The sequence below is a fragment of the Odocoileus virginianus genome, chromosome 1 (assembly GCF_023699985.2).
Source record: "Odocoileus virginianus isolate 20LAN1187 ecotype Illinois chromosome 1, Ovbor_1.2, whole genome shotgun sequence".
NCBI lineage: Eukaryota > Metazoa > Chordata > Mammalia > Artiodactyla > Cervidae > Odocoileus > Odocoileus virginianus.
Genome location: NC_069674.1, coordinates 13,273,739 through 13,297,651, shown reverse-complemented (window position 1 = coordinate 13,297,651; position 23,913 = coordinate 13,273,739). Strand labels below are relative to the sequence as shown.

Sequence of the window (23,913 nt, the reverse complement as noted above, 5' to 3'; positions counted from 1 at the left end):
GGAGCCAGGGTGTTAACTTCTGGTCTTGGCTGTACTTCTGAAAAACTCTGCCAGTCGGTCACTAAGGCACATGTCCCTTGCACACTGTCAAGTCCTTATCAGTGACATGAGACAATGCAGACACTGAAATTTATTCATTAACAAATGACTACTGAACAAGTGCCAGGAATGCTACTAAACGCTGTAGTTAACAAGATTTTAAAATAGTGCCTCTGAGATCCTGACAGATGTTCTGTGAACTTCACTGTGGTATAATCTGAGGGACTCGAGATTCTAGATCATAAGAATGGCAGACATGGCATGTTCTTTGCTGTCAGACTTCACTATGGGATAGAAAGAAGTGGCCAGGTTAACTTTATAAACCAAACTTAAAGTGCATATTATGAAATTATCTATAAGTAAGGCACTTTAATGAATTGAGATTAATTTCACTCACTTGTCAAACTTACTGAACATAAAAGTGTCCAGGTAATGTTTGACTAAGTAGAAGGTGATTTGGGGAAGTGTTTTGTTAAGTATTTTTCAACTTCTAAAATTGTTGCCAGTATTTGAGAATGGGATACCTTTCCTCACTCTTCTTATTGCCTTTGTATAAAAACTTTCTGCTTCTACATTTATTCACAACGTCAAGTTTTCCTGGCATTTTAGAAAAGTCTTTAGTATCCATAACAACAGAGGGCAGAAGAGATACAGAAACTGGATAGTTAAAAATTTATTTATATTTGGATTTGGGATCAAGTTCATTTGAATGAATGCATCCAGTGTTTTCGGATTCCCTGCAGGTCAGTGATAAAGCCGTTCTGAGAAGAGCTAAGCAGTTCTGCTGCTTCTTACCTGCTCCACATTCCCTCCATGTTGGACCAGAAAAACCAGCCTTAAATTGCTTAGGTACCCTATTTTCTGACAGCATGGTCTCTGTATTTATTCACTCCTGCCAAATGAACTATTCCAAATGTATAACAGCAATCATTTTGCAACATCTCCCGATTTTATGGGTCAGGGATTTGGGGAGGGTTTGGCTGGGTGGTTCTTCTGTTCTATGTGGACTGGGATGGCCACACCAGTGCACTTGCAGGCTGATGGGCTCTGCCTCCAGAGATGGCTTCACTCACATGACTGGCACCTTGGTGAAGATGGTTCTGAGGGTCACCTCACCTGGGCCCCACCCCCTTTCCATGTGATCTCAGAGTCTTTCTTGTGCTCTCAGTAATCTCTCTTGCAGGGTAGTTCAACCTCTTACACAGCAGCTTGGGGCTGCAGGAGATGGAGATGAAGCTGCCAAGCCTCTAAAGGCAAGATGAGACCTGATGCCTATGTAGCATCACTTTTCTTATGCTCTGTTGCTCGAATCAGTCAGAGGCCAGCCCAGATTCAGTGGGAAAGGTGGTAGACCCCATTTCCTGACGGTACATGTGTCAGAGACATGCAGCCATTTTATACATTCTAATTTTGATCAGAATAGGTATTGGTAAACATAAAGCATGTGGAGAGCCACTGGATTGTATAGTAAGAACAGGATGGAGGGATGGAGGGTTAGAGGAACCAGCACCTGATACAGGACGGTTGGCAGGGCTAAATGAACAAGGTCCACTGTGGACCCTTTTCCTCCAGCGGCAGGAGATGGCTAATTCTGACTCACTCAGGCTGACTCTCGTTGCACCTGGGATGCTTCCTTCTCGCCTGTTTGCATTTGTCCTTGCAATCTTGCTTTCCATCTTTTATAAATGCTACAGTTGCTGAGGTCCTGATATTTCAATTTAATCTTAGATCTGCTGCTTCCTAATGACCTAATGATGAACACATTCCAAGGCATATGTAGTCTTATCAGTAAATTATTTGCAACTCATTCTGATTTGTACACATTTCTTCCTTGTCTTATTCTAGATTTTCCTCCTTGTTTTTATTATACATGTTGCAAATGTCTTCTGCTGTTATGAGGTGGTGCTAACCTATTTTATGCTGTCTTAATGAACAGATATTTTATATTTTAGTGTAATCAAGCTCAATCTAAAGGAACAACTGCAGGAACACTAAAAGCGAAAAAAAAAAATTATAACTTTAAAAGAAAACAGAAGATCTAATATAATAATTAACTTATTTAGTATAAATTTATTTCTATAAATGTTCTTGGATTTTAATTATACAATATCATGTCAGAAAATAATGACATCTTAGCTTCATCCTTTTTGTTTTATAATTTTTAAAAAATTAATTAATTTATATTTCTTTTTAAAACATATTTAGTTTTAATTGAAGGATAATTGCTTTACAATATTGTGTTGGTTCCTGCCATACATCAACATGAATCAACCATAGATATAGATATGTCCTCTCCCTTTTGAATCTCCCTCCCACCTCCCACCCCATTCCACCCGTCCCTGTTGTCACAAAGCCCAAGTTTGAGTTCCCTGAGTCATATAGCAAATTTTCTTTATTTTCTTATTAGTTTTGTAGTGTTAGGACCTCCTATACATATTTAATTATAATAAGTCATAGATATGGGTCATCTACCTTTTTTTTCTGATTTTAAAGGGAATGTTTCTAACATTTCACATTTGGTGAGATGCTTATTATAGGTTTTAGGTAGATACCCATTATCCAACTAAGAAACTTACTTTTATTCTCAGTTTGCCAAGAATTTTATCTTGAATAGCTGATCAACTTAAAGGGTTGTACTGTGTACTACTTTTAATAAGTTATGACAAATTATACAGTGGGTTTCCTAGTATTAAACAATTCTTGTGTTTCTGGGAGAAACACCACTCGCTCTTTATTTAATATGCTGCTGGTTTAAAGCTGTGTGCTCTTTTAGGTTTTTACATTCATGGATAAGACTGGATTCTAGATTTCCTTTTTCTTTCAAGTTTGATTATGATACTAAATGCTTGCTTTTTTGTTTCTTTTTCTCTCTCTCTAAACGTTAAGAAGGATTGAGGGTTGGAGGAGAAAGACTCAGGGGGAGCAGAGCTTGACTAGGTCATAAACAGTGTCTTCAGCATCTGGTTTCTCACCATTTCTGAGTTCAAACCAGTGTTTCTCTTTGTGTTAGTGTAGGAGCCTGTATATATCTATTAAGCAAAAAGCAAAGTAGCTTTACTTTTTTGTGTACTTTATCCATCAATTACTGAGGGAGTTCTTTAAAACTATTCCATGATATAATTAATATCTTTTTCAGGTTTATGTTTTGACTCCTTAATTTTTTTTTCTGTAAATACTTTTTTATTATGTTTAATAAAATTTTTAAAAATTATCTTTATTATCTTTATTATCAGGTGTATATCAGGTTTGAGATGTCATATCTTCCTGGTGAGATTTCATCTTCATATAGTGACTCTGTGTCTCCCTAATAATGAATATTTACTTAAAGTCTATTTGTCAGCTATTACTATAGTTGTTCTAGTCTTTGGTTAATATTCTTCTCACATAGCTGTTTCCCCCATTTTCTGTGCTTTTGTAAGCTTAAATTTTGGGTGTGCTGTCTATAAGCAACTTCAACTGAATGTGTTTCTGTAAATGTAATCATATCATCTTTGTTTTCTAAATTAATTAGTTAAGCCATGTAGTAATTGACCTGAAAAACTACAGTCTCATTTCGTGTTTTCCATTTGTTCTTTTTTTCGTGTACTGCTCCCCACTCACCTTCACTACCACATACATGTTTTCTTTTCTTATTTTTTGCATTGAGAAATTTTTCTTCTCTGTACTGTATTGGAAATGATACACCCTATATTATTTTGGCAGTTTATCTTAAATTTTAATTCTCAGGTTTAACTTAAAGGGGTGTTTTGTGTCTTGGGTTTAGGTCTGATTCTTTTTGTGTGCCTTCAATCTTGTTCATGTTGTCTTTTTCATAGCTTTTCTCTGCAACTCATTTCCGACATTTCGCATACTCTTTACTCTCTCGTCTGTGTGCCTGGGCTCTGCTTCATCCCATATTGCTTCTCATCACTGTTTAGCTCAGCTGCAGGGCCTGGGGTTTCCAGGCAGCCAACACTTCTGCTGCCTGGGCCACTCTTTGATCTTTGCCCTTTCCAGTTCAATGAAGAGATTATTAAGCTCCAGGGAGCATCCTGAAACCATTCTACTTAACACTCTTTTCAACACCTTTCTCTTTTCCTGTTATACTGAAGTTTCATCTGAATGGGTTTTGAAAAGAAAAAACAAAACCCGTGGACTAGTTGAGTTCACAATGAAGCCTGATTCCATAGCAATAGAAACCATAGATGGACACCATTTTTTGGTCCTTAATATCAGTTATTAGCATAAAAATTAGCATTTGACAAAATCTAATTGTTCAGGTATCTAAGCAGTTTTTGTGTCTTACTTTTCGTAAAGCATTTCCATATCCCCTGAAAGTATGTTCAGCAGATGCTCAACCCAGACTATAGAAACAAAGAAACAGAGAGCAAGAGAACTAAATTTTGATCCTTGCCTTCTCGATAGCTAACTAAGTGAGCTTTGGCAAATCACGTCACCCCTGTGAACTTTGAATTCTGTGGCCTGAGGTTCTTCATCTGTAAAATAATGTAGCAGGGTGTGTTCTTTATCCGTTGCTGTGGAAGAAATTATCTCCAAAACAGCAGACATTATTTCCTCACAGTTCCTATGGTCAGAAATCTGGCCCTGGTGTATCTGGGTGCTCTTGGCTTACACACTATGGTCGAGGTGTCTGCTGGGATGGAGGGATGATCCTTTTCAAGGGAGTGTGTTGTGATCACTGTAATTATTAGCAGAATCCAGCTGCTCAAGGATGGTTGGGCTGAGGGCCTCAGTTCCTTGCTGGGTGTTGGCCAGAGGCCTCCATCAGGTCCTCACCATGTGGGTCACTCTGCAGTCCAGCACCTCACTTCTCCAGAGTGAGGGCTCCAGCAGAACAAGGGAAAGACAGGGAGTGAGACAGGAGACGTTCTCTCGTCTGATCTTGGGAGCTACAACCTATTATTTTTGCTATAATATTTTATTATCACTCTTCAAGAGGAGCACATCCTTTGCTTTTTGTTGTATTTAATTTGACTGCTTCTTCCAGATTAGTCGATATGAGAAAGAGATTGTATTCATTTTAGTTATCCATGTGCGTGCAGGCTAAGTCACTTCAGTCATGTCCTACTCTTTGTGACTCTATGGACTGTAGTCTGCCAGGCTCCTCTGTTCATGGGATTTTCCAGGCAACAATACTGGAGAGGGTTGCCATTTCCTTCTCCAGGGGATCTTCCCAACTCAGGGATCAAAGTCACATCTCTCATGTTTCTTCCGTTGGCAGGAGGGCTCTTTACCACTAGTGCCACCTGGATAGCCTGTAGTATACATGTGATTGAGTCATTAATTATAGTTAAAGGCAGGTAACTTTTAAAAATAAGAATTAGAATCTATTTGGGTTTCATGGAATAGATGCTTTCAGCCTTGGGATGAATTGAGAGACTATATATAAAAATGTATATATATATTTATGAATATACATAATATATATGCTTATATGTCACATATACTAAATACACAGATATATAATATACACATTTAAAAGTCAAAGCAAATTTACTTTGATTTCAAAACTTCTGAATAAAGTCAATTGCAAGGTCTTTTTTTAAAAAGCCAAAACCAAAATTAATGAAGCTGCATTTGTCATTTTGGCTTACTGGTGATATAACTATATGGTAGTTTAGAATCTTTAAATAAATTTATCCAGTTTTATTTTGATGAGAGGTATAGAATGCACTGCCAGCATATATTGTTATATGATAACAATAACAATGAAGGATGTTAGCCAGAAAAATGAGTTTTGAGGGCAAACATTGCATTGACTGGGCCCCAGCACGATTCCTCTGACTATCAGGTTGTTTATTTGTAAAACAAAGTTTATAAGACCACAAGCTCCAATGATATTTATCAATGAATGGGGTTACTCTGACTGATCTCTTATTTCAGGCTACCTGTGACCAGCGTGGCTGCTGCTGGAGGCCTCAGGGAACCATGAGTATACCCTGGTGCTACTATTCTAAGGGTCATGGCTATCAAGTAGGGGGCGACCTCGTGAACACAAATGCAGGTAAGCCGGGCTGTGTCCTGAAGAAGGAACTCCAGGTCCTCTGGAGTGGCTCTGTATGCAGCAGTAGACAGCTGTAGCAGCAGGCAGGGTGCTGCTCTGTACGGCCACGGTGCCTGTGATAGGATGATGGGCACTGCCCTCAAGCACTGCCTGGAATCTCTTTGGCATCAAGGGAAAAGATCACTCTGTCTTAAGAGTTGGGAGACATGTCCTGTTCCTGGCTTTGTCCTTATGTGTGTGTGAGTATGCTCATTTGGGTCCGACTCTTTGTGACCCCTTGGACTGTAGCCCACCAGGCTCCTCTGTGCATGGGATTTTTCAGGCAAGAATACTGGAGTGGATTTCCATTTCCTCATGTAATGTTGTCATACATCGTGATCTCTTCATTCCCCAACTTTCTAACTTTTAAAGAGAGAGTTTTGGACTTAGTCACTTCTGAGACTACCAACAACTCTAATACAATGCAATCAACATTTTATTAAAGTTAGCTAGTCAGTGTCACTGTTCATGGACTAAACATTCCCCCTTCTTTTCTCCCATCTTAAAATGCAGACATAATAATGAGCATTCTAGGGATAACAGAAGTTGAGCACTTTGGGGAGGCTCTTAGCATAAAGGAAGAGGCATGCTCTCCTCAGGGCCTCTTGGCCCAATGGACTTTTCTAATAAGGCCTGGACTCTCATCTGGTGTGTCGCCTAACTAAGGAGATGGCATTGGTACCTACTATCACCTGTGATGTAGCATAAAGACAACAGAGAGGGAATAATGGATATGAACGCATCGAGGACTGAGAGTGTAAAGGGTATAGGAGTGACTGATGGGGTGATAGAAGGAGAGGGATGTTTCTATTCAGATTTTGGAGAAGAGAGGCATAGCTTTTGAATAAGGTAATAGCTTCCTAGCTTCAGAATCTGGCCCAACATGGTATGTATGTATGATGAGGTCCACATCTGTGTCTCCTCTTCTGATGGGAAGTAAAGGCTTTTTGCCAGCCCCTTTGAACTAAAGCTTACTTGTGTGTGGCTGTTATTTGTGAATCTACACAGCTGGCTCTGAAAACTCTCTTTCTTTTCACATTAGGATTCACAGTCCAGCTGGAAAGGTTGTCTCCTCCATCTCTGTTTGGCAATGATGTCAACAGTGTCCTTCTCACAGCAGAATACCAGACATCTAACCGCTTCCACTTTAAGGTTGTAGTTTGTTTATTTATATTTTTCATATTATTTTCTATTACAGTTTATTACAAGATATTGAATATAGTTCTTTGTGCTCTACAGTAGGACCTTGTTCTTAAATATTTAAGCTATATATTATAGTTTTGTTATGTATTATATATATGTTAATATATTATATTATATTATGTTAATATATTATATTATAGACTTCATTTGCTAATCCCAAATTACTAGTTTATCCCTCCTCAACCCCCTTTCCTGTTTGGTAACCATTAGTTTACTTTCTATGTCTTTGTGTCTTTTTCTTTTGTAAATACATTTGTTTGTGTCATACTTTTAGGTTCCACATATAAGTGGTATCAGATGATACCTGCTTATTTAGAAAAATGTTTAAGAGGTTCTTGTTCCCTTCTTGAAGACTGCAGTTACTACAAAAGAGAAAAATTTGCTAGTACAGTATTTTTCTCTACTATCATTTTCTTACATAGCACCTGTATGTTGAAGGTACCTATTGCCTTCCTTCAGTGTGATAACTTCCCAGACATATATTATAGGGTTCACGGTGAGTTTTGGCTTTCATGCATTTTCCCCTGATGCCATGTGAAATGTGGTAGGGAGGGGAAGAAAAGAATGATCACAGCTTTAAAAATTCTAGAGAAAAGTCATGTCTGCAGACTTACTGTGTCTACCTAAAGACTAACTTATGTCCAAGTGTTAAACATCCGAATTGGGTGATATAATTTCAGATTAGAATGTCATCTGCTGCCCAGATTCCAGTGCCACGAGCATAGGTGTTGAAAAGCATGGTATTGGTAGGCATGCTTCTGTTTTAGAAACAGTAGAGATGTTTTCATTTTGACTTTATTTTTGCTAACCTCTCTGGACAGTTAACTGACCAAAACCAGAACAGATATGAAGTGCCCCATGAACACGTGCAACCCTTCACAGGAAATGCTGCCTCTTCCTTGACGTATAAAGTTGAGGTCTCCAAACAGCCGTTTGGCATCAAAGTGATCAGAACGAGCAACAATCGTGTTCTGTAAGTTTTGGAAACTTACCCAGAGAGCTGAGTCTGAAGGTTATGGAGGAGGGAGGTTTGCAAACCTGAGAAAGAATGCCTTTCTATAATATTCCAGAAGGTTGTAAGCCCACTGATGGTGATCAGACTCTCCGCCTTCAAATGCAGACTTTTCTCTGCCTTTCTGCCCCTTTCTTCCTGCTCCACTCTTTCTCTTTCTCCCCCTCCTTTCTCCTCCTCATCTTTATCCTCCTCCTCCTCTGTTATTAGTAAGCATTTATTATAGGCCAGGCACTGGGCTGTGTCCTTTTTCTTTTTCTTCCTTCCATTAGGTCATTTTTCCTCTTTATTGTCCCTTTTTTTCCTTCCATCTTTCTAACACCTCTGCACCAGTAGCTCTCTGTGGAGCATCTACTATAATGTAAGAATAATCTGGTCACATAATAGAGTGTTAGGGGGACAAATCTAAGAAATGTGCCAAATGGTACCTGATCTCTTTCTTGTTATCCACTGGAAAATATCATAGGAGGGCAAATGGAACTGATTAAACAGGGAGCATTGAGTCTTTGAGGGCTTCCCAGGTGGTGTTAGTGGTAAATAATCCAATGCAGGAGATCCAATACAGTCTCCAATGCAGGAGATCCCTGGGTCCCGTCCCTGGGTTGGGAAGATCTCCTAGAGAAGGAAATGGCAACCCACTCCAGTATTCTTGCCTGGAAAATCCCATGGACAGAGGAGCCCGGTAGATTACAGTCCATGGGGTCACAAAGAGGTGGACTCGGTAGAGCAACTGAACACAGCACAGCACCGTACACCATTCTAAGCAGCTGCATTCTCTCCGCACCACTTGCCTACCTGTCCCATGTTTTCTACCTGTGTCCAGGTTTGACTCCAGCGTCGGGCCCCTGCTGTTTGCTGACCAGTTCCTGCAGCTCTCCATCCAACTGCCTAGTGCTAATGTGTATGGGCTGGGCGAACACGTGCACCAGCAGTACCGGCTTGACATGAACTGGAAGACCTGGCCCATATTTGCCAGGGACACAACCCCCAATGAGGTAAGCTTTCAGATGGGCCCCCCTTCACTGAAGATATAGCCTCTTCATGAGGGTATCTCCTAGCAGTACAGTTCAGTTCAGTCACTCACTTGTGTCCTTCTCTTTGTGACCCCATGGACTGCAGCACACCAGGCTTCCCTGTCCATCACCAACTTCCAGAGCTTGCTCAAACTCATGTTCATTGAGTTCGGTGATGCCATCCAACCATCTCATCCTGTGCTGTCCCCTTCTCTTCCTGCCTTCAATCTTTTCCAGCATCAGGGTCTTTTCAAATGAGTCAGTTCTTCACTTCAGGTTCAGCATTAGTCCTTTCAATGAATATTCAGGTTTGATTTCCTTTAGGGTGGACTGGTTTGATCTTTCAGTCCAAGGGACTCTCAAGAGTCTTCTCCAACACCACAGTTCAAAAGCATCCATTCTTCAGTGCTCAACTTTCTTTATTGTCCAACTCTCACATCCATATGTGACTACTGGAAAAACCATAGCTTTGACTAGATGGACCTTTGTTAGCAAATAATGTCTCTGCTTTTTAATATGCTGTCTAGATTAGTCATGGCTTTTCTCCCAAGAAGCAAGTGTCTTTTAATCTCATGGCTGCAGTCACGATCTGCAGTGATTTTGGAGCCCCCCAAATAAAGTCTGTCACTGTTTCCATTGTTTCCCCATCTACTTGTCATGAAGTGATGTACATGCAGTACAGTATAATGGTTAGGAATAAGCTTCTAGGGTGAGGCTACCAGGTCTGAATTCTGGCACTGCTACTCACCAGTAGCAGAAGAGGGCAACAGAGGATGAGATGGCTGCATGGCATAACTGATTCAATGGACATGAACTTGGGCAAACTCCAGGAGATGGTGAGGGACAGGAGGCCTGATGTGCTGCAGTCCATGGGGTCACAAAGAGTTAGACATGATTTGGTGGCTGGACAATAACAACAGCACTCACCAGTCATGTGGTTCTGGGCAGGTTTCCCCTCTGTGTCTTTAGCCCCCCATTCATAAAATGGGGGTAGTATACTTACTTCATAGGGTCGTGATGGTGATTAAATGAACAGATACATATAGAGTCTCTAGAAGAGTGTCTGCCACACAGAAAGTGCTCAGTAAATACCAACTACTTTTATTTTATTTTCCTTTTGAACTAACTAGTTGTGGAGAAAACTAATATTGATTCTGCACAATATGTTGGTTCTAATCACCACATTTTAGGTTGATCTTTACAAATCACCAACTTACCAGGTTTGTCAGCAAAATAGGATAAAATATCAACTAAAATTCTTTTTTTTATCAATTAAAATTCCGTATTAATCATTCTTTCCTTGAAGAATGTTTGGGGCAGTGAGAGAATAGAAGGAATAAAGTTTCATTGTTGTTATTATTTTATTTTTTTCTCTGTTTTATTTTTATTGCTAAAATTCAAAGTAGAAATATTTTCTAGACTCAGCAATGCTACATTCAGGTTTTGTTCAGCAACTTTCCTGATTAAGCAGAACTAGTGACTGGATGAAAGGAAATTATAGGAATAATTTATTAAATGACTTTAAAAAATATGTTATCTCTATTTACCAAAAGAACTCCGAAAAAATGAGTTTAATTTACTCCATCTAACAGACAAAGAAACAGGTTTAGAAAAGCCAGATAAATAGCACAATGTAAAAAAAGCAAACAAAACCCAAAGAAGAGCTTGCCTAGTAGCTCAGTGGTAAAGAATCTGCCTGCCAATGCAGGAGGTGTGGGTTTGATCCCTGGATCAGGAAGATCCCCTGGAGAAAGAAATGGCTACCCACTCCAGTATTCTTGCCTGGGAAATCCCATGGATAAAGGAACTTGGTGGGCTACAGCCCATGGGGTCGCAAAAGAGTCAGACATGACTTAGCTACTAAACAATAAACACAACAACAAAAAATAGTTTGTAAGGAACAGAGAGAAGATCTAACCCCTGGCCCATGCTCCTTACCATACCACATCCTATCAGAAAAACAGGACAGGTGTTGACTCAGAGCAGGTCATCTGGGATATGGCTGCTGATGCTTGTTTAATAAGGATCCTTAGATCCTTGCTGCTTGAAGTGTGCAGTATAGGAAACACCACATGAGACATTTGGGCACTCAGCTCTCTCTTCTAACTGCTAAATTAGAACCTACACTTAAATTAAGTTCCTTTGTAATTTTTATGCACGCCAAATTTTGAGACATACTGTCCCAGAGCAGTGATTCTCAAACATGATTACACTTTGGAAACACCCTGGGAAATTCAACAAACTATCGCTTCCTGCTTCTGTCTCCAGAGATTCTGTTTTAATTGAGGTGGAATGTGGCTCAGGTTGAGAACTACCGTTCTCAAGTCTAGAAGCCCAGCTCAAGTTCTAATGTTTACTCTTGTAAAGACTAGAAAACCAGATATCTTAAATAGAGCTCCATCTAGTTGCAAATTAAATGGTGCCTGAATTATATACGACAGAGGGTGAGATGGTTGGATGGCATCACTGACTCAATGGACATGAGTTTGGGTAAACTCCAGGAGTTGGTGATGGACAGGAAGGCCTGGCATGCTGCAGTCCATGGGGTCACAAAGAGTTGGACACGACTGAGTGACTGAACTGAATTGATTTATATTAGGACTTGATGGAGTTTTTGCAGGTGGGGTTAGGTCAAACCTCTTTGAGTCAAGGTCAAGCCTGTTTGAGGAGAGAGCTGTTTTTTTTAAAAAAAATTATTGGTGTACAGTTGATTTGCAATGTTGTGTTAGTATCAGGTGTATAGAAAAGTGATTCAATTATGCATATACATATATTCATTCTTTTTTCATATAGATTATCACAAAATATTGAGTAGATTCCCTGTAGATTCTTTTTGGTTATCTATCTTATAGATAGTAATGTGTGTATGTTCATCCCAAGCTCCTGATTTATCCCTCTCCACCCCACCAAGTTTCCCCTTCGGTAACCATAAGCTTGTTTTTGATACCTATAATAGAGAAGAGCTTTTACGAACTACAGTTTCAAAACTCCTGTTCTCCTACATCTTAACACATCATAAGCTCTCACAGCCGACTCACTGTATAAGAAAATAAATTCATTTGATTAACATCAACCAAATATAGACCTTGTATTAGAGATCTGTGTCTTCTTTGACCACAAGTTCTTTGGCCCATTTCTAGAATGATTAATACTGATTTCCTAAGCTATTTCTGGCCACGTGGGGCTTATTTGTAAATTTTTGACTTTAAATTGTCTTTCTGCAGGATGGAACTAACTTGTATGGTGCACAGACGTTCTTCCTATGCCTTGAAGATGCTAGTGGATTGTCCTTTGGAGTGTTTCTACTGAACAGCAATGCCATGGGTAAAAGACTAAAGGAATAGTCATGAAAAAAGTACTCAAGAATGACTTTCAGTCCCTTTCTGACAGCATCATGATACAGAAGTGGTGCCCTTTAGGGTTTCATATGTTCTCTGATTGTATCATCCCTGTTTCATTACTTGTTGACCCATGGTGGGCATGCGTTGAGTGTCCTCTCCTGAGTGGCTCATGATTTTCTTCAGTCTGTTTGCCTCTGTTGGAAAATTTTCTATTTTTGAGCTAAAACAGCTAACCGTTCCTATAATCTATTCTGAGGCAGTTTCTACCAATTTATTTTTCTCCTTCCTCAGACATCCATCCAGTACAGGGGTTAATATCAGCTTTGGTAAAAAACAGGTAATTCTTCTAGTGTGTGCATGCTCTTTGTGTCCGACTCTTTGTGACCCCATAAACTGTAGCCCGCCAGGCTTATTCCTCCATGGGATTTTCCAGGCAAGAATATTGGAGTGGGTTGCCATTACCTACTCCAGGGTATCTTCCCACCTCATGGATCAAACCTGCATGTCTTGCATGTCCTGCATTGGCAGGTGAATTCTTTAACATTGACCCACCTGGGAAGCCCAATTGAGATACAACTGAGCAGTGAATATTGCTTTGAGACACCAAGGGTAGCAAGATAAAGTGGGGTGAGTGTTGAAGGCCATGCGGAATATTTTCAGATTGTTTAAGATCTCATGGTAATATCATAGGATTCCAGAAAGTAGCTCACTCCCTTATCTTTGAAGGTTTTAGACCAGATCAATGATTCTTAACTATTTTTCTGCTTGCACCAGTCAGATAAAATCCCAGGGCAATGATTCAATCACTGTAGGGGAAGAGGAGTTGTGTCAGAATCCCAGAGCTGATAGTCAGCATATGATATTGATCCCAACTGTCTTCTCGACTGAGACTCAGGGGACTAGATCAGAGCCACTCAAAGTGTGGTTCGTGGAAGGTTCACAGACTGTTTCAGGTCTACAGTAAGATAAATACAGAAACTGAAAGTAAACATTGTTGTAGCATCCAAGTGCATGCACGAACCTTTCTTCTAGTGTTTCATTTTTGTGTTATTTTACAAAAATACCAGTTTGCAAAGAACTGGAAATTTGAAAAATTAGGCTCTGATTTTTTTTTTTTACCAGATTGTTTGAGCATAACTCGAGTGATACAAGATGATTCTAAGATACCTAATCGAATCTTAGATGATTCTAAGCTACCTGATAGTCAAAGAATAGAGTGAGGTAATGCAAGTGCAGTTTCAGGTGGCTGGAAGGAACCAGAAAACAAGTTGAGTAGCTTAGAGTATCTAGGATCCTGTGACCTTTCCCTCTAAGCCTGACCAGATTGATTTTTAAAAATTTATTCCTTTTTAATTGGAGGATAATTGATTTACAATGTTGTGTTGGTTTCTCCCATATATCAACAAGAATCAGCCATAGGCGTACATGTCCCCACCTCCTTGAACCTCTTTCCCACCGCCCACTCCATCCCTCTGCTCTAAGCAGTCACAGAGCACCAGGCTGAGCTCCCTGCATCATACAGTAAATTCCCACTAGCTAGCTATTTCACCTGTGGTAACGTATATATTTCAGTGATACTCTATTCCTCCACCTCTCCTCCCACTGGGTCCATGAGTCTGTTCTCTCTGTCTGCATCTCCATTGCTCCGTTGCACACAGGTTCATCAGTACCATCTTTCTAGATTCCATGTATGTGCATTAATATATGATATTTGCTTTTCCTCTTTATGACTTACTTCACTCTGTATAATAGGCTCTAGGTTCACCCCGCTCGTTAGGACTGACTCAAATACATTCCTTTTTATGGCTGGTATTATTCCAGTGGAATATTACTGAGATGGTTGGATGGGACCACTGATTCAATGGACATGAACTTGGGCAAACTCCAGGAGACAGTGAGAGACAGGGAAGCCTGGTATGCTGCCGTCCATGGGGTCATGAAGAGTCAGACATGACTTGGCGACCAAACAACAACAGCAGCAACAACAATATGTACCACAACTTCTTTATCCATTCATCTGTCAATCGACATCCAGGTTGCGTCCATGTTCTAGCTATTGCAAATAGTGCTGCAATGAGCATTGGGGTACACGTGTCTTTTTCAGTTATGGTTTCCTCAGGGCATATGCCCAGTAGTGGGATTGCTGGCTCATATGGTAGTTTTATTCCTAGATTTTTAAGGAACCTCCATACTATTCTCCATAGTGGCTGATGAATTTATATTCCCACCAACAGTGTAGGAGGGTTCCCTTTTCTCTACATCCTCTCCAGCATTTATTGTTTATAGATTTTTTGATGATGGCCATTTTGACCAGTGTGAGGTGACTCCTTATTGTAGTTTTGATTTGCATTTCTCTGATAATGAGTGACATTGAACATCTTTTCTTGTGTTTACTAGCCATCTGTATGTCTTCTTTGCAGGAATGTCTTTTTAGGTCTTCTGCCCACTTCTGCCCAAAAATCCACTGGGATTTTTGTTTTCCTGTTATTGAGCTGCATGAGCTGCTTGTGTGTTTTGGAAATTAATCTTTTGTCAGTTGTTTCATTTGCTATTATTTTCTCCCATTCTGAGGGTTGTCTTTTTACCTTGTTTATAGTTTCCTTTGCTGTGCAAAACTTTAAGTTTAAGTAGGTCTCATTTATTTATTTTTGTGTTTATTTCCACTACCCTAGGACATGGGTCATAGAGGATCTTGTTGTGATTTATGCAAGGGAGTGTACTGCCTATATTTTCTTCTAAGAGCTTTATGGTTTCTGGCCTTACATTTAAGCCTTTAATCCATTTTGAATTTGTTTTTGTGTATGGTGTTATGAGGTATTCTAGTTTCATTATCCCTAATGCAAATCAAGGTGATAGGGAGACTTCATCTTTGACAGTTGCAATGGGGGCTTAGAGAGATTTTGAATTTATAATATCATCTCTGACATTGTTTTAGTTTGGCTCTTGCTTGATATGAGATCTGCTGAGGCTATGACCTCTGTGAGTGTAGCTGGGTTATATTCCTGTAGTTATAATGGGTAATGGGATTGGAAGAGCATATTCTGTAGTTGTGAATGCCTGAGGAGAAAATTTTTTTCTCTGTCCTCTTAAGTTAGGTATTTGGGGGCCTGTGAATCAATCTGACAAAAGACAGGTTAGCAACAGAAAGACCAAGTTTATTTACATATATGGCATACATATGCACAAGAGTGCTCAATAAGTAGCTCAAAGGGGTGGTTAGAATTTGAGTTAGAATTTGGATACCATCCTAATGGGTTTCCCTGTTGGCTCAGATGGTAAAGAATCTGTCTGCAATGCAGGAGACCTGGGTTTGGTCCCTGGGTTGGGAAGATCCCTGGAAAAGGGAATGGCTACCCACTCTAGCATTCTTGCCTGAAGAATTCCATGGACACAGGAGCCTAGCAGCCTACAGTCCATGGGGTCATAATGAGTCAGACATGACTGAGCAACTAACACTACGATCCTAATAAGGTAGAGGAAGACAGTTACTTTGGATGAAACAAATAGCTCCCTGAAAGAGTGAGAGGGCATTTAATGGGACAACAAATGACTTTTTGGAAAGATTAGCATCCTTAGGAGAATAGTGGGAGTCGGATATTCTTGTGGCCATGTCTGTTTGGGTGTGCTGCCAATTTATTGTCTCAGAGAACATTAGTTTTGCTCTAGGGTAGGGGGTTTATGACAACTAAGTTCTTTTCTTGAAAGTTTTTAATTTTAAAGATTTTGCTGATGTGGATGCTTTTTAAAGTCTTTATTGGATTTATCACAAACTGTTTCTGTTTTATGTTTTGGTTTTTTGGCTGTGAGGCACACGGGATCATAGCGTCCTGATCAGGGATCAAACTTACACCCTGTGCAATGGAAGCCAAAGTCTTTTAACTACTGGACCACTATGGAAGTCTGAGAGCAGATATGTGCTTATAAGAGGCTTTGTGTTTAGGTTGATGAGGGATTTCAGAAACTCAAACATCTTCAACTTATAATCATTCTTATGCCACGGTGGCTTACTCTGAACCCCTTCACATAACTGGTTGCTTTTTCATGAAATCCTGATGCAACACTGAAAATACTCCAGTCGCCAGTATGAAAATCTGTTACAGAACAAATGCTTTGACCTCTCTTGTGCTGTGAGAGTGGACTTTGACCATCAGAGTTTGTCCCTTTTTATACAAAAACGAGGTATTAGGATCACTTCACTAGTGTTCAGATGACTGGGGATCTTCTGGTCTAAAACTTTGTAATTATTACTCTAGAACAAATTCTAATGTTTATTTGCTTCATTTTTAATCTTCAAGAGGTTTTCCTCCAGCCCACCCCAGCTGTCACTTACCGCACCATCGGGGGCATTCTAGACTTCTACGTGTTCTTGGGGAATACTCCAGAGCAAGTTGTTCAAGAATATCTAGAGGTAAACTTATGATATCGTGATTATGATTAAGGAAATCCTAAGTAGAACAAAGAAAATGAAATTTAATATGTGTGACTTATAAACATATGCTGTTAATATTATAAGTAGCTGCTACAAATGTGCTACTACAATTTGACCCTACTGTCCATGATTTATAAAGGGGCTGGAAAAATAGACTAGCATCTAACATTAAGGAAATAGAGTGTTGGGAAGTGAGTATATTTTGTGCCCCCAAACTAATGCTCAGAATAAATTTTTTTAAAAGCAGAGTATTTCCTAACATTCATTTTACATCATTGTTTCAGCTCGTTGGACGGCCAGCCCTACCCTCATACTGGGCACTTGGATTTCATCTCAGTCGTTATGACTATGGAACTCTAGATAACATGAAAGAAGTCGTGGAGAGAAACCGCGCCGCACAGCTGCCTTACGTAAGTAAGATTTCAAAAAATGCTCCAAAAAGAAAAGAATTGGGGAATAAAAACATCCGTTTATACTTTCTCCTCCTGAGTTTTTTTTTTTTTTAATATATAGCAAAAATATTTTTACATATTCAGAATGCCAGACTTTTTGTCAGGCCAACCATTCCTTTAAAGCAACTGGTTCTTTATAGCAGGAAACAATACTGAGAGACCACAAATACGGGGTTGGGAGACAGTCTGCTTCTTTCTCTATTTTTCTTGCCACATGTTTTAATAGTAAAATTTTCTTATGCTTACTGTATTGATTACATTTCACATAATGCATTTTTTATTTGACTTCTCAAGACATTTATTTTCCTAGTTTACGTGAGCAAAAGGATATAGTACATGAATGTAATAACATATTTTTATGTTTTAAATGACTGCACTTGAATGTGTCTATTATATAATGAGTAGTGAGGTTTTGCAAGAGATGCAAAGGGAAAAGCCCAAAGTTCTCTGGAATAATCCTCATCTCTCCACTACCCCATGCCCTTGGAGGCAGACATTTAGGTCCTAGAGCAAGAGTCAATTTCATCCTGGGCTCCGCTGTTTTTGTAAGAGCAAGAGTAGGAAAGAATAAATGTCAAAGAAGGCTCAGTAGAAGAGAAGCAACAAGACAAAATGTGGGACAGTCAAATGAGGGAGAGGAGGTGGGAGACACAGCCCCTTCCCTTCTTTATTGTGGATGACATAGCATTTAGGTAATGGATGTGTTTCGACAGCCTTAGTGATTTTTTTTGTGATTGTCGTGGTTTGTTTGTTAGATTGTCTTTTAATGCCAGAGGGCCAGGCAACAAGGTAGAGTGATGCAGCTAATCTGATTCCAGGGATGGGCCCATAAATTGTGGACCTTGTGTATTCTTTCAGGATGTTCAGCATGCTGATATTGATTACATGGACGCAAGAAAGGACTTCACTTATGATCCAGTAGCTTTCAAGGGCTTCCCTGAGTTTGTTAAAGAATTACACAATAACGGACAGAAACTGGTCATCATTGTGGTATGGGCAGTCCTCTTATACCCACACATCAGGTCCTCGCTCTTCTTTGTCATTGAAGCCTCCTCTCCCCACCTCTTCCTCAATTTCCAATTTCTTTTCAGTGCCTCTGGCTTAAAGCTAGGTTCCTCATTGTATTTTTCTCCTTCTTAGGATCCTGCCATCTCCAACAACTCTTCCCTGAGTAATCCCTACGGCCCGTATGACAGGGGTTCAGATATGAAGATATGGGTGAATACTTCAGATGGAGTGACTCCACTCATTGGGGAGGTAACTTAATGGGGAAGCTAGGAGCTGGTAGAGGGGCTGTGGCTGTGTTATATGTGTGTGAGTGTGTGTGTATATAATTGTTTTGTTTTACATTTTCAGTTATCATATTTGCTGGGGTGCTTTCATCTCCAAATACCTACCAGCCATCTGAGCTCTTACATTCCCTTCATAGCAAAGTCCCTTTGAACAATAGACATAGATACTGAATATTTCCCTCCTCACACCCCATTTGCTTTTTAGCTGACCGCAGTATGCTTTTTTCCCCCATCCCTCCAACGACAAATGGCACCAGTTATTTTCAAATTGGTAAACCCAGTGGAAATATTTAATTCCTTTTCTTACTCAATTTTTCTGTTATCTGACAAGTTTGACTAGTTCTTTCTCAAATTTCTATTTGTCCTTGTCTTCCATCAAAGTATTATCTGCTGCTTCACTTCTAATATCTCTGCCGACCTGAGTGCATAGTGTCTGACAGGAAGTGGACAGGAAGACAATAGAAAGAATGATTGATGGTTGGAACATACAACTTGTGATGCATCAGTTGAAATTACACAGTACTCTTCCTCATTTGCTTCCCCTGTGCTCAGTCAGTAAAGAATCCACCTGCAATGTAGGAGGCCAAGATTTGATCCCTGGGTCAGGAAGACCCCCTGGAGAAGGAACTGGCAATCCGTTCCAGTATTCTTGTCTGGTAAATCCCATGCAGAGAGGAGCCTGGTGGGCTACAGTCGATGGGATCGCAAGGGTCGGACCAGACTTAGTGACTAAACCACAACCATTCCCTCATTTATCATTCCCGGGATTGGGAGTTGAACATTAACAATGATTTAATCATTTTAAAAAAATAACTTCTTTTCTTTAAGTGTTAGTTGACAACTGCTATTTATTCTAAGTACTTGAAGTGCTTCACATCCTTAATTGAAAACGACCTATGTCTGGGCAGCTCTGTTGCCATAATCATATTATGAATTCTTTGTAGAGTACTCTACTCTATTTTACTCTGTATTCATTTAACTTTCTCTGATTAATTATTTTCTTTTCCTCCTGCAGGTCTGGCCTGGAAAAACTGTGTTTCCTGATTACACCAACCCTAAGTGCATTGCTTGGTGGACAAATGAATTTGAGCTTTTCCACAGTCAAGTAGAGTTTGATGGAATCTGGATTGTGAGTTCTTAACATTTTTTTTCTTTTTCCCTAAAATTAATTTTTATTGTAGTCGCTTCACAGTGCTATGTTAGTTGCTATTGTACAGCAAAGTGAATCAGCTCTACGTACACATACATCCCTTCATTTCTGTATTTCCTCCCCATTTGGGTCATCATAGAGCACTGAGTAAACTGCCCTGAGCTATACAGTAGGTTCTCAATTATTATCTAGAGTTCTTAACATTCTGTTGAGTAGGCGGCTAACATTCAGACTGTGTATCTCCATGTCACTGAATCCTGGAGCGCAGGGTCAAGAGGAGGAGAGGAAAGCAAGAGTGGCAGTAATTCTAAGTATTCCCTCTCGTCCTATTCAAACAGTCTTACCAAGACATGTAGCTCAGACTCAAAAGCAGATTGTTAGAGCTGGACGTAAACTCAGAAATCAGTTCTATCCAAGTCTGTGCGTGCTCAGGGGCTCCGTCGTGTCCGACTCTGTGCAACGCTATAGACTGTAGTCCACCAGGATTTTCTGTCTATGGGATTCTCCAGGCAAGCATATTGGAGTGGATCACCATGCCCTCCTCCGGGGGATCTTCCTGACCCAGGGCCTGAACCCGGGTCTCCTGCATTGCAAGCAGATGTTTTACCATCTGAGCCACCAGGGGAGACATTGTCATTGTCACAAAGTACCTGACCGGTTCAGTGGCCAGTTCAGGGCTCCTTCGCTCGGACAAGTTGGATACACCAACCAGAGCCGGAGTCCTCAGGTGGGGACAGAACTGTGGCCACAGAAAGGACAAATGTCTCATTGACTAATAGCAAATGAAAACCAATGCAAAGCAGGAGGTGTTCAACACAGTTTAGGGAGCGCTAGCCTTGAAATTCTTTCTATTTATAAGGGAAAGGTAGAAAATGCACACAGAAGAGCTAAACAGATGAGAAGAGCGAAAACGGTATTAACCAAGGGCAGCTACTGTCAGTATTTCCGTGTACATCTTTACAGACCTCTCACTTGCACAGCTGTGGGTACCTGCTTACTCACTCACTCTCTCTGCATATGTTTATATATGCAAATGCATTTATAATGTGTGTATTCATAGCTATATTTGCATATTTTGAGAATGTATCAATATAAGTTGATTTATATGGGATCATATAAATTGAAATATGATTCACCTAATATTGGGTTGGCCAAAAATTTCATTCAGATTTTTCCGTAGATGTTATGGAAAAACCCAAATGAACCTTTGGCCAACCCAATATTTTGAGAAATATTTCAGTTTAAATGATTGAAGACATGTCATTTTGAAGGGATTTTAACAACCTCCTCCACAAAGCCTTCAGTGGGTAGGGAAGACAGGGCGGCAACATCTGTGTCTCTCTTTAACCTAAGGACCTCTTAGAAAAGAAACATATAGAATTATTTCTCTGAGTCCTTAAAAAAAAGACATCATCTGTACAACATATGAGGAAATGTTACTCTTTCTTAATAGTTTTTGCTCTTTGTCTTGTAGGATATGAATGAAGTCGCCAACTTTGTGGATGGCTCAGTTTCAGGGTGTTCCACGAGCAATCTAAATTATCCCCCATTCACACCCAGTAAGCATTGATTAGTTTGATTAAAGTGGCAACACATATCTCATATTTTATATTCATAAGGATAGATATGAACAACTTGCGGAGGCATTTAGTACATAAATTGCATAGAGGAAGGAAAATGTGGGTACTATATAAAGAAAACTAGAGAAGAAAATCAAAACACTCTGCTTTCCTAGATAAGGCATAAATTCCAAAAGGGGCAACCTAGTCCTTCTGCTTACATCTGAGCTATTTCTAGGGGAGAGTCTAGAGAAGATATGGTACAGAAACCAGAGGCTAGTGGTTAGTTCATTTTGCTCTCAAGTATGGACCCAGACAGGTCAGGGCTTACCAGAGAGAGACCAGATAACTAGGTTTGGTCTTCAGATGAAGTCAAATCTGGTCAAGTCAAGAGAGTAAAGAAGAGATTTGGATGACAGAATGAGAGGAAGCCAGAACCCATGGCTTGGGAGGACAAAGTCCGTGTCAGTGAATAGAATGCTAGGGAGATCTGATTGAACTTTGACCAATAGAATCTCCTAGGGTGTGGCCCTAGGATCACAGCATTCATTGTATTTTGAAGAAAGCTAGAGACTCACAGAGAAATAGTATCTTGATTAAGAAAGGAATAAGCTGCTAGAATTATAGCACCTTTTGAAGACTTCCAATCTGATGAGAAAATAGGAAATTGGAACAAATGAGTCAAGATCAAACAGTGGGGACTTTGATGGGCGGCTTAATTCTTTTGGTGATAGAAATTACTGACATTTTAGTAATGGAAATATGGGAGTCAAATGGTTTTGGAAATATTGATCTGGTATTATGTGTGCTTCTAATATGAATTAGAAAGTTGATAGATCAGAGGTAAATAAACCATTAAGGAAATGATTGCAATAGTTAAGATCCAAAGTAATTTGGATCTGAACCAGAGTGGTGTGAAGGGAGCAGAGAAGATTGGATGAATAAAAGATGGGTTGGTTGATCATCCTTTACAGTATCTGGTCAACGGAGAGAAGGGAGAGAAATTTATTTTTAATAAGTATTTTTGTTCTCGAACCACTCAGCTAAAGTCTGTAGACTTCAGATTTAAATTCAAATCTAACTGGACCCAGTTACTTCTAAGTGCTTGCTTCTGGTCACATGAGCACCCAGGTGTGTGGGTGTCAAGTCAGCACAATTGTTTTGTATAACAGAGAAAGTACTGCGGGTGTATATAGCTCTCTGATTGTGCAGGATGATGTGTGGCCACTTCCGGGATGGACACAAAATTGCCTGCTCAGGGAGCCGCCATGTCTGGTGATAGTCAAGAAATGGAGTATGTGTAGCTCAGGCTCTCATTGACCGAGCCCTCTTTCGTCGCAGAAATCCTGGATGGGTACCTGTTCAGCAAGAGCATCTGCATGGACGCAGTGCAGCACTGGGGACGGCAGTACGACATCCACAATCTGTACGGCTACTCCATGGCGATCGCCACAGCAGAGTAAGGCCGTCTTCGCTGGGGGCTCAATACACCATCAGATTCTGAGTCCGGTTAGAGTCAGGTGCTACTGTGTTACTTTATATAACTTGGCAAGATGAGTAAGGCTGTTATTATTGAATGAATGAAGAAAATCCTGGGCATGTAGGGAAGAAAGTGAAAGTGCAAGTCATTCAGTCATGTCCGACTCTTTGCAACCCCATGGACTATACAGTCCATGAAATTCTCCAGGCCAGAATACTGGAGTGGGTAGCCTTTCCCTTCTCCAGGGGATCTTCCCAACCCAGGGATCAAACCCAGGTCTCCTGCATTGCAGGTGGATTCTTTACCAGTTGAACCATAAGGGAAACCCAAGAATACTGGAGTGGGTAGCCTATCCCTTCTTCAGCAGATCTTCCCGACCCAGGAATTGAACTGGGGTCTCCTGCATTACAGGCAGATTCTTTACCAACTGAGCTATCAAGGAAACCCATAGGGAAGAAGGAAGCTAAAAAATATTTATGGAATGTATATAATGAAAGAAAGAATGAATACATGCATGAATGGAAAGTTGAGAGAAAGAAAGAGAAGTAACCTGACCAAGGTCAAACAGCTAATAAATTGTAAAAGCAAAATTTGGACTCATTTCTGCATGAGTCCAAGGTTTCATGTATTTTCTTCTCTGCCATGCTCGGTAGTCTGGTGTACGGAGGGTTAAGTAACTGACAGACTTCATATGCTTTGGGATTTTAGGTACCAGCTCAGTATCCTTCTACTGAAATTTGATTTTATGGAGTTAATGAAGTACTGCTGCTGCTGCTGTTAAGTCGCTTCAGTCGTGTCTGACTCTGTGCGACCCCATAGACAGCAGCCCACCAGGCTCCCCCGTCCCTGGGATTCTCCAGGCAAGAACACTGGAGTGGGCTGCCATTTCCTTCTCCAATT

At 40.2% G+C, this 23,913-nt stretch overlaps 1 protein-coding gene across 2 annotated transcripts in view; it reads left to right on the top strand.

Moving 5' to 3' along the window:
• MGAM (maltase-glucoamylase) overlaps window positions 1-23,913 on the top strand; it is a 93,759-nt gene that overhangs the window by 19,712 nt on the left and 50,134 nt on the right. For both annotated transcript variants that reach the window (XM_020911014.2, XM_070464180.1), the window contains exons 4-15: window positions 5,923-6,043; window positions 7,125-7,234; window positions 8,107-8,258; window positions 9,121-9,292; window positions 12,535-12,634; window positions 16,947-17,059; window positions 17,365-17,490; window positions 18,391-18,522; window positions 18,673-18,789; window positions 19,840-19,953; window positions 21,449-21,533; window positions 22,875-22,992. In XM_020911014.2, the coding sequence (XP_020766673.2) occupies window positions 5,923-6,043; window positions 7,125-7,234; window positions 8,107-8,258; window positions 9,121-9,292; window positions 12,535-12,634; window positions 16,947-17,059; window positions 17,365-17,490; window positions 18,391-18,522; window positions 18,673-18,789; window positions 19,840-19,953; window positions 21,449-21,533; window positions 22,875-22,992 (1,460 nt within the window). The remainder of the gene's footprint in view (window positions 1-5,922; window positions 6,044-7,124; window positions 7,235-8,106; window positions 8,259-9,120; window positions 9,293-12,534; window positions 12,635-16,946; window positions 17,060-17,364; window positions 17,491-18,390; window positions 18,523-18,672; window positions 18,790-19,839; window positions 19,954-21,448; window positions 21,534-22,874; window positions 22,993-23,913) is intronic.